This window comes from Branchiostoma floridae, chromosome 17, assembly GCF_000003815.2.
Source record: "Branchiostoma floridae strain S238N-H82 chromosome 17, Bfl_VNyyK, whole genome shotgun sequence".
Classification (NCBI taxonomy): domain Eukaryota; kingdom Metazoa; phylum Chordata; class Leptocardii; order Amphioxiformes; family Branchiostomatidae; genus Branchiostoma; species Branchiostoma floridae.
In genome coordinates, this window is record NC_049995.1 from 6,512,895 (window position 1) to 6,523,807 (window position 10,913).

Genomic DNA, 10,913 nt, shown 5'->3' on the forward strand with positions numbered 1-10,913 from the left:
GCGATCATTGTATATACATTGCTTCGTCAATGTAAGAGGAAGATTTTGAGATGTTAAGGTGTTGCTAATTCCAACTCATTATCATAATTTATGCAAAAGTTCAGAAGGACCACGTTTTGCACTTAACCTATTCCGACCAGATAGGGGAATTTTGAGGCCCTCAGCATCATTTATGTCGCATAACTCATGAACGGCTAGAGCTAAAGCTACGAAACTTGGTAATTTATCACCAAATATTGTTTGCAAAAGTTTTTTGTCAATAAAGTAAGTTTATCATTTTTGGGGGTTGCCATGGCAACCATATTCTAACAGGGATATTTTTGCCAAAATTTGACAATTTCAATTTAAACAAGGTTTTCTTGGTAAACTACACCTGGTTTCTGACAACAATTAAATTCTATGAAATTCAGTGTAATTTTCATGACTTAAAATTTATAACTTATGCTAATTTCCTGACGTCATTGGTCAAAATCCAAGATGGCCGCCCTGATTAGGCAAATGACGTCATAATGTCGTCACATTACATGTTGATGACACAGAAATTTGTGTGATGATTTAGTTTTACATTCTTATTATTGTCTAAAAGTTTGGTAGTCACACTGTAAGTGGTTAAGGAGTTAGCCTCCAAAGTTTGTTTTAAAAACTGCACATTTTTGCTGGGGTCCGTTTGGACCCCAGAGGGACTGAACACAAACTTTCTTTATAATTTCCACATTATTGTACCAATCTTTGCGAAAACTTTGGAGAAGGTATAAGACATATTGACTGACAAAGTCACGGAAGGATTTTTTCTTCAAATCAAAAATGTTCAAATGGCACTTCAAAATGTACGCCTGGGGTCCAAATGGACCCCACTCGGGTGTTTGAGGGTTAATTTCGTTTTCTAATTGGTAGCTTAAATTGACACTAGACATTTTTATTGATTTTCCATTCAAATTAATGCAAAGAATAATCTTACATCTTGAATTAAAACAGTTTAACAGGTTAAGTATAACGTGAAGTTAACATTTCATCATGATCTATTTTTTCTTGATAATGGCTTTGTAATCAGAGATGTGCTTGAAAGTATACGTAAAGCTCACTTATTGTTTTGTTTGCTTTGACAGGTGCCTTGCCTACGGATGTTCAGGTCAGCGTCATACGCGCGACCTTCCAACTCTACTTCAGCCGTCATCTGGCCTCTCTTCAAACGGACTACACCAGCATGATGTCTACAACGGACTTTACCAGCCTGGTGGATGTCTCTGCTCCTGTGCCAAGTCGGATTGAGCTAAACGAACGCTTCTACTTACAACGACTCCCAGCGACATTATCATGGTCTGTGCAGGTCAACCCCCAGGTCGAGTTTAGCATCAGTGTATCTCCAAGTACAACTGACAGAGTCATTCTGGTCAGCTTTACTCAACCGAGCGTCGAAGGTGAGTGTGACACATAGTCTTTCAGAGAAGGTTAATCTAAGGTTTTTTAAAATTGTATTTACAACTATTCTCAGCCATTATGTATATTTGTCTGTGGCCAATGTAGTCTTTTTATATGCAATTTAATTGAAGGATGATACACTAAGCTGCTCTTCTCTCCTTTCAGTATTTGATTATGCGGCTATACGAACTGACGTAACAGCCTGGGAATCGAACTTGGATGCTGCACTGTCCGAAGAACTCCAGCTGGAACAGTTCCAGGTGTCACTAACAGAGCTGCAGAGCCAAGACGGAGTGCCACTGGTCAATCTTATTGCAACAGCCAATGTGAGATTGAAGGCGGAGCGCTGGGTGTTGGTGTACCAGGAAGGTCCGGGCGTCATACATACAGCGCTTATTCTGACGGAGCTGGAGGATCTTGATATAACACAGGGTCTGACAGGTTTGTACTTTTTATATTATTATTGGATATACAGTCAAACCTGCCCAAGTCGACCACCCGGGGGACCGGGAAAAAACGGTCGATTTGGACAGGTGGTCGCTGAGAAGAGTATCAACTTAAAACATGCCCGATGCAAAGTATAAATGGTTTCCGTTGTGTTTAATGGCAAATAGCAAGCACACTGCACGCACGCAAAGAAGCGAGGTCTTTAATGTCAAATACAACACGCACACTGTAAACTATAAATTTAACCCCAAGCTTTTATCGAGCTTTTATTCGATACAGTGTTCTAAAGCTCAATATTTTGATACTGTCTGTTACCATACAAGACTTTATGCGTTCTTGTGTTCTTGATCGCCTTATCTGAAATAACTACGGTGCACCTTTAGAATTCGATGCCCGATAGCATACTTACCCACTGGTGAATGTACAGTACAGTTGAACAAAAGCTCTTTCTTAAAAGGTATGAGCTACACAGATCTTTCTTGAAAAAGTATGAGGCTATATACGTTTCAGCATTCGTTCACCTTATGATGATATAGATTTAAAAAAAAAAACTTCTGAAAACAACTAAATTCGGATTTTCTTACAACGAAATTTCCTCCCATATTACAGTAGACTGCCCCATTGACCCACCCATTGACCGCCGCCATCTGCATTCTAAACATAACATCGTAATGACAGTCAAAATCCGACGCAAACTGGCCGATTTCGGCACAAAATCGCGCTAGTTATCATCAAAAATCGATGAAAACCTCAATTTTAAAAATGATGCGGTCGTTATGGGTCCCAATTTGGGCCGGTCGTGGTCGCGTTGGCCAGGTGGTCGTTGAGAAAAGGTCGCTTAATGCTTACGTCAATGGGAAAAAAATTCGGGACCGAGAAAAAGCGGTCGAAATGGCCAGGTGGTCGCTGAGAAGAGGTGGTCGCTCGGGCAGGTTTGACTGTAATCTTAGATAAAAAGTTTAGGTATGGTTCATTGATTAAAATTAAGCCAATCTATATTCCTGGGTCGAAGCCATTTCAGCTATTTGGTTTCAGAAAAAGGAACTGTAGCTTACTCAATCTTATGTTTTCACAGCAGGGGCCTTGCCTATGGATGTTCAGGTCAGCGTCATACGCGCGACCTTCCAACTCTACTTCAGCCGTCATCTGGCCTCTCTTCAAACGGACTACACCAGCATGATGTCTACAACGGACTTTACCAGCCTGGTGGATGTCTCTGCTCCTGTGCCCAGTCGGATTGAGCTAAACGAACGCTTCTACTTACAACGACTCCCAGCGACATTATCATGGTCTGTGCAGGCCAACCCCCAGGTCGAGTTTAGCATCAGTTTATCTCCAAGTACAACTGACAGGGTCATTCTTGTCAGCTTTACTCAGCCGAGTGTCGAAGGTGGGTGTGTCCTACAAAGAAGGTTAATCTAAGGTTTTTTAGAATTGTATTTACAACTATTCTCAGCCATTATGTATATTTGTCTGTGGCCAGTGTAGGCTATCTAAATATGCCATGTAAATAAAGGATAATAGCCTTAGTTGTTCTTCTCTTCTTCCAGTGTTTGATTATGCTGCTATGAGCGCTGACGTAACGGCCTGGGAATCGAACTTGGATGCTGCCCTTTCCGAAGAAATTCAGATGGAACAATTCCAGGTGTCGCTAACAGAGCTGCAGAGCCAAGACGGAGTGCCACTGGCCAATCTTGCAAGAACAGCCAATGTGAGGTTGAAGGCCGAGCGCTGGGTGTTGGTGTACCAGGAAGGTCCGGGCGTCACACATACAGCACTTATTCTGACGGAGCTGGAGGATCTGGATATAACCCAGGGTCTGACAGGTGTGTACTTTTTGTGTTATCATTCGATATATAATCTTTGTTAAAAATATTAGGTATGGTTCATTGATTAATATTGAGCCAATCTATATTCCTGGGTCGAAGCCTTATCAGTTTCTTGTTCTCAGATAAACTGTAGCTTACTCAATCTTATGTTTTCACAGCAGGGGCCTTGCCTATGGATGTTCAGGTCAGCGTCATACGTGCGACGTTCCAACTCTTCTTCAGCCGTCATCTGGCCTCTCTTCAAACGGACTACACCAGCCTGATGTCTACAACGGACTTTAACAGCCTGGTGGATGTCTCTGCTCCTGTGCCAAACCGGATTGAGCTAAACGAACGCTTCTACTTACAACGACTCCCAGCGACATTATCATGGTCTGTGCAGGCCAACCCCCAGGTCGAGTTTAGCATCAGTGTATCTCCAAGTACAACTGACAGAGTCATTCTGGTCAGTTTTACTCAGCCGACTGTCGAAGGTAAGTATATCACATAGTCTTAAAATAAAAGGTAAATTCTAGGTTCTTTTAGAATTGAATGACAACTATTCTCAGCCATTATGTAAATTGTTCTGTGGCCGTTGTAGGCTATCTAGATATGCCATGTAACTAAAGGATGATAGACTTAGTTGTTCTTCTCTTCTTCCAGTGTTTGATTACACAGCTATGAGCGCTGACGTAACGGCCTGGGAATCGAACTTGGATGCTGCACTGTCCGAAGAACTCCAGTTCGAACAATTCCAGGTGTCGCTAACAGAGCTGCAGAGCCAAGACGGATTGCCACTGACCAATCTTGCAAGAACAGCCAGTATGAGGTTGAAGGCGGAGCGCTGGGTGTTGGTGTACCAGGAAGGTCCGGGCGTCACACATACAGCGCTGATTCTGGCTGAGCTGGAGAACCTATTTATAACTCAGGGCCTGACAGGTGTGTAGTTCTGCAGTTAAGATTTGCTATAACTAGAAATATCTTATGTGTTTGTAGTGCAATAATGTCGAATTTATATTGCTGGGTAGAAATCGATTCAACATTGTTGCCCTAAAATAGTATAATCTTACATCTTTTATCGAAATAGTTTAGTATGATTACGTTCAATTGCCGTTTCATCATTGTGACTTTTTTCCTATTATGCTTTGTAATCAGACATATGTTTGAACCTTAACTTATTCATTATGCTGTTTGGTACTGCAGGGGCATTGCCTACAAATGTCCAAGTCAGCGTCATCCGTGCGACCTTCCAACTCTACTTCAGCCGTCATCTGGCCTCTCTTCAAACGGACTACACCAGCATGATGTCTACAACGGACTTTACCAGCCTGGTGGATGTCTCTGCTCCTGTGCCCAGTCGGATTGAGCTAAACGAACGCTTCTACTTACAACAACTCCCAGCGACATTATCATGGTCTGTGCAGGCCAACCCCCAGGTCGAGTTTAGCATCAGTTTATCTCCAAGTACAACTGACAGGGTCATTCTGGTCAGCTTTACTCAACCGAGCGTCGAAGGTGAGTGTGACACATAGTCTTTCAGAGAAGGTTAATCTAAGGTTTTTTAAAATTGTATTTACAACTATTCTCAGCCATTATGTATATTTGTCTGTAGCCAATGTAGTCTTTTTATATGCAATTTAATTGAAGGATGATACACTAAGCTGTTCTTCTCTTCTTTCAGTATTTGATTATGCGGCTATACGAACTGACGTAACAGCCTGGGAATCGAACTTGGATGCTGCACTGTCCGAAGAACTCCAGCTGGAACAGTTCCAGGTGTCACTAACAGAGCTGCAGAGCCAAGACGGAGTGCCACTGGCCAATCTTATTGCAACAGCCAATGTGAGATTGAAGGCGGAGCGCTGGGTGTTGGTGTACCAGGAAGGTCCGGGCGTCATACATACAGCGCTTATTCTGACGGAGCTGGAGGATCTTGATATAACACAGGGTCTGACAGGTTTGTACTTTTTATATTATTATTGGATATAATCTTAGATAAAAAGTTTAGGTATGGTTCATTGATTAAAATTAAGCCAATCTATATTCCTGGGTCGAAGCCATTTCAGCTATTTGTTTTCAGATAAAGGAACCGTAGCTTACTCAATCTTATGTTTTCACAGCAGGGGCATTGCCTATGGATGTTCAGGTCAGCGTCATACGTGCGACCTTCCAACTCTACTTCAGCCGTCATCTGGCCTCTCTTCAAACGGACTACACCAGCATGATGTCTACAACGGACTTTACCAGCCTGGTGGATGTCTCTGCTCCTGTGCCCAGTCGGATTGAGCTAAACGAACGCTTCTACTTACAACGACTCCCAGCGACATTATCATGGTCTGTGCAGGCCAACCCCCAGGTCGAGTTTAGCATCAGTTTATCTCCAAGTACAACTGACAGTGTCATTCTGGTCAGCTTTACTCAGCCGAGTGTCGAAGGTGGGTGTGTCTTACAAAGAAGGTTAATCTAAGGTTTTTTAGAATTGTATTTACAACTATTCTCAGCCATTATGTATATTTGTCTGTGGTCAGTGTAGGCTATCTAAATATGCCATGTAAATAAAGGATAATAGCCTTAGTTGTTCTTCTCTTCTTCCAGTGTTTGATTATGCTGCTATGAGCGCTGACGTAACGGCCTGGGAATCGAACTCGGATGCTGCCCTTTCCGAAGAAATTCAGATGGAACAATTCCAGGTGTCGCTAACAGAGCTGCAGAGCCAAGACGGAGTGCCACTGGCCAATCTTGCAAGAACAGCCAATGTGAGGTTGAAGGCCGAGCGCTGGGTGTTGGTGTACCAGGAAGGTCCGGGCGTCACACATACAGCACTTATTCTGACGGAGCTGGAGGATCTGGATATAACCCAGGGTCTGACAGGTGTGTACTTTTTGTGTTATCATTCGATATATAATCTTAGCTAAAAATTTTAGGTATGGTTCATTGATTAAAATTGAGCCAATCTATATTCCTGGGTCGAAGCCTTATCAGCTTTTTGTTCTCAGATAAAGGAGCTGTAGCTTACTCAATCTTACGTTTTCACAGCAGGGGCCTTGGCTGTGGATCTTCAGGTCAGCGTCATACGCGCGACCTTCCAACTCTACTTCAGCCGTCATCTGGCCTCTCTTCAAACGGACTACACCAGCATGATGTCTACAACGGACTTTAACAGCCTGGTGGATGTCTCTGCTCCTGTGCCAAGTCGGATTGAGCTAAACGAACGCTTCTACTTACAACGACTCCCAGCGACATTATCATGGTCTGTGCAGGCCAACCCCCAGGTCGAGTTTAGCATCAGTGTATCTCCAAGTACAACTGACAGAGTCATTCTGGTCAGTTTTACTCAACCGAGTGTCGAAGGTGAGTGTGACACATAGTCTTAAATTAGACAAGATAAAATTTTTCTATCATTTACATGATAGCCTTTTTTATGACAATTGTTCTCTGCTGACATGGGTCCGGAAAAATAGAGTTATTAATAGGAATCTGGTATATTTGTCAAATATTACAAAAAGGATCTTAGACTTACATGTAGTTTTGTTGCTGCACCTTTTCAGTTTTCGATTACACGTCTATGCGTGCTGACGTAACGGCCTGGGAATCGAACTTGGATGCTGCACTGTCTGAAGAACTCCAGCTGGAACAGTTCCAGGTGTCGCTAACGGAGCTGCAGAGCCAAGACGGAGTGCCACTGGTCAATCTTATTGCAACAGCCAATGTGAGGTTGAAGGCGGAGCGCTGGGTGTTGGTGTACCAGGAAGGTCCGGGCGTCATACATACAGCGCTTATTCTAACGGAGCTGGAGGATCTTGATATAACACAGGGTCTGACAGGTTTGTACTTTTTATATCATTATTGGATATAATCGTAGATAAAAAGTTTAGGTATGGTTCATTGATTACAATTATGCCAATTTATATTCCTGGGTCGAAGCCTTATCAGCTTTTTGTTCTCAGATAAAGGAGCTGTAGCTTACTCAATCTTACGTTTTCACAGCAGGGGCATTGCCTATGGATATTCAGGTCAGCGTCATACGTGCGACCTTCCAACTCTTCTTCAGCCGTCATCTGGCCTCTCTTCAAACGGACTACACCAGCATGATGTCTACAACGGACTTTAACAGCCTGGTGGATGTCTCTGCTCCTGTGCCCAGTCGGATCGAGCTAAATGAACGCTTCTACTTACAACGACTCCCAGCGACATTATCATGGTCTGTGCAGGCCAACCCCCAGGTCGAGTTTAGTATCAGTGTATCCCCAAGTACAACTGACAGAGTCATTCTGGTCAGTTTTACTCAACCGACCGTCGAAGGTGGGTGTAACACACAGTATTGAATTAGAGAAGGTAAAATTTTTTATGTCATTTGTATGATAGCTTTTTCTTCTACAAATGTTTTCCTCTGGTCCTGTAGAATAGAGTTACTTAGAGGAATCTGGTATATTCGTCAAGCACTACAAGAAGGATCTGAGACTTACATGTAGTTTTGTTGCTGCACCTTTTCAGTTTTCGATTACACGGTTATGCGTGCTGACGTAACGGCCTGGGAATCGAACTTGGATGCTGCACTGTCAGAAGAACTCCAGCTCGAACAATTCCAGGTGTCACTAACAGAGCTGCAGAGCCAAGACGGAGTGCCACTGGTCAATCTTATAGCAACAGCCAATGTGAGATTGAAGGCGGAGCGCTGGGTGTTGGTGTACCAGGAAGGTCCAGGTGTCACACATACAGCCCTTATTCTGACGGAGCTGGAGAATCTGGATATAACACAGGGTCTAACAGGTATGTAAATCTGTGTTATAATTTGATGTTAACTATAATTTCTTATCTTGTTTCTTAATGCAATGTATGAAATTCTATAACTTTCGTTAGAGACTGATCAACGTTTTTCCTGCAAATAAAGCTACAGTGAAATATCAATTGGATGATGATTTCAAAATATGCACATTCAATTCAACTTTAATAATGATACATTCTTTGAAAGTTTGCCGTTATATTCATGTTTTCAGACGTAACATAACTGCTTTAACAATTCATTAAATCTTTTCTTTTTACAGCAGGGGTCTTGGCTGTAGATGTTCAGGTCAGCGTCATACGCGCGACCTTCCAACTCTACTTCAGCCGTCATCTGGCCTCTCTTCAAACGGACTACACCAGCATGATGTCTACAACGGACTTTAACAGCCTGGTGGATGTCTCTGCTCCTGTGCCCAGTCGGATCGAGCTAAACGAACGCTTCTACTTACAACGACTCCCAGCGACATTATCATGGTCTGTGCAGGCCAACCCCCAGGTCGAGTTTAGCATCAGTGTATCCCCAAGTACAACTGACAGAGTCATTCTGGTCAGTTTTACTCAGCCGAGTGTCGAAGGTAAGTGTATCACATAGTCTTAAAATAAAAGGTAAATTCTAGGTTCTTTTTGAATTGAATGACAACTGTTCTCAGCCATTATGTAAATTGTTCTGTGGCCAGTGTAGCCTATCTAAATATGCCATGTAAATAAAGGATAATAGCCTTAGTTGTTCTTCTCTTCTTCCAGTGTTTGATTATGCTGCTATGAGCGCTGACGTAACGGCCTGGGAATCGAACTTGGATGCTGCCCTTTCCGAAGAAATTCAGATGGAACAATTCCAGGTGTCGCTAACAGAGCTGCAGAGCCAAGACGGAGTGCCACTGGCCAATCTTGCAAGAACAGCCAATATGAGGTTGAAGGCCGAGCGCTGGGTGTTGGTGTACCAGGAAGGTCCGGGCGTCACACATACAGCGCTGATTTTGACGGAGCTGGAGGAAGTTGATATAACCGAGGGTCTCACGGGTGTGTACTTTTTGTGTTATTATTGAATATAATCTTAGCTAAAAATTTTAGGTATGGTTCATTGATTAAAATCAAGCCAATTTATGTTCCTAGGTCGAAGCCATTTCAGCTATTTGTTTTCAGATAAAGGAACTGTAGCTTACTCAATATTACGTTTTCACAGCAGGGGCATTGGCTGTAAATGTTCAGGTCAGCGTCATACGTGCGACCTTTCAACTCTACTTCAGCCGTCATCTGGCCTCTCTTCAAACGGACTACACTAGCATGATGTCTACAACGGACTTTTCCAGCCTGGTGGATGTCTCTGCTCCTGTCCCAAGTCGGATTGAGCTAAACGAACGCTTCTACTTACAACGACTCCCAGCGACATTATCATGGTCTGTGCAGGCCAACCCCCAGGTCGAGTTTAGCATCAGTGTATCCCCAAGTACAACTGACAGAGTCATTCTGGTCAGTTTTACTCAACCTAGTGTCGAAGGTGGGTATAACACATAGTCTTTTGAAGAAGGTAAATTAAGGTTTAATTATGGTAGAATTGTCTGACAACTATTCTAATCCATTATGTGTATTCTTTGTGGCCAGTGTAGGCTATTCATATACCTTGCAAATGAAGGATGACAGACAAGTACGATACACTCAGTTGTTGTTCTCTTTTTTTCAGTGTTCGATTACACGGCTATGAGCGCTGACGTAACGGTCTGGGAATTGAACTTGGACGCTCCACTGTCCGAAGAACTCCAGCTCGAAGATTTTGACCTGTCGCTAACAGAGCTTCAGAGCCAAGACGGAGTGCCACTGGCCAATCTTATAGCAACAGCCAATGTGAGATTGAAGTCGGAGCGCTGGGTGCTGGTGTACCAGGAAGGTCCAGGTGTCACACATACAGGGTTTTTGCTGACGCAGCTTGAAAATCTCGACATAACCCAGGGTCTAATAGGTGCGTATTAAAGCATCTTATTTGCAAAGCTTTTTGTTCACTTCACACATGCTGTAGTAGTTGGTCACTATGTTCTGCTGCCGCAGTTGTCCTAGACACTCAGCATGTGCAATCAGTCTTTCTTCAACTCTCTCCACTTATGTAAAATGTGCATGCATACTGTATCTATGTCAAAAGCTTTTAGAATTTGTAGTTTGCAACATAGATGCCAAATGTAATATTTCTCTTTCTTTCAGGTGTATTTCCATCGCAACTTTCACTCAGCACGACAGATGAAACGATGCTGATCTACTTTGAACAGCATCTCACAAACCTCCAAGCCCACTACACCACCATGGTGACCACAACAGACTTCAGCAGCTTGGTTGATGTTTCGGCTCCTGTGCCGAGACGAATCGAACTGAACGAGAGGTTCTACCTACAGCGACTTTTGCCAGCCTTTTCATGGTCTACTGAAGTTAGCAGCGAGACACGTGTCGAGATTTCTGTCTCTATGA

At 43.2% G+C, this 10,913-nt stretch overlaps 1 protein-coding gene across 1 annotated transcript in view; it reads left to right on the forward strand.

Annotated features, from left to right (window-relative positions):
- The window catches only part of LOC118405004, a 21,631-nt gene that overhangs the window by 3,463 nt on the left and 7,255 nt on the right, over positions 1 to 10,913 (forward strand). The window contains exons 4-20 of the mRNA XM_035804404.1: positions 1,340 to 1,418; positions 1,585 to 1,860; positions 2,942 to 3,256; positions 3,417 to 3,692; positions 3,854 to 4,168; positions 4,338 to 4,613; positions 4,878 to 5,189; positions 5,356 to 5,631; positions 5,795 to 6,109; positions 6,270 to 6,545; positions 6,711 to 7,025; positions 7,223 to 7,498; positions 7,662 to 7,976; positions 8,169 to 8,444; positions 8,720 to 9,034; positions 9,204 to 9,479; positions 10,141 to 10,416. Coding sequence (XP_035660297.1) covers positions 1,340 to 1,418; positions 1,585 to 1,860; positions 2,942 to 3,256; positions 3,417 to 3,692; positions 3,854 to 4,168; positions 4,338 to 4,613; positions 4,878 to 5,189; positions 5,356 to 5,631; positions 5,795 to 6,109; positions 6,270 to 6,545; positions 6,711 to 7,025; positions 7,223 to 7,498; positions 7,662 to 7,976; positions 8,169 to 8,444; positions 8,720 to 9,034; positions 9,204 to 9,479; positions 10,141 to 10,416 — 4,765 coding nt within the window. The remainder of the gene's footprint in view (positions 1 to 1,339; positions 1,419 to 1,584; positions 1,861 to 2,941; positions 3,257 to 3,416; positions 3,693 to 3,853; positions 4,169 to 4,337; positions 4,614 to 4,877; positions 5,190 to 5,355; positions 5,632 to 5,794; positions 6,110 to 6,269; positions 6,546 to 6,710; positions 7,026 to 7,222; positions 7,499 to 7,661; positions 7,977 to 8,168; positions 8,445 to 8,719; positions 9,035 to 9,203; positions 9,480 to 10,140; positions 10,417 to 10,913) is intronic.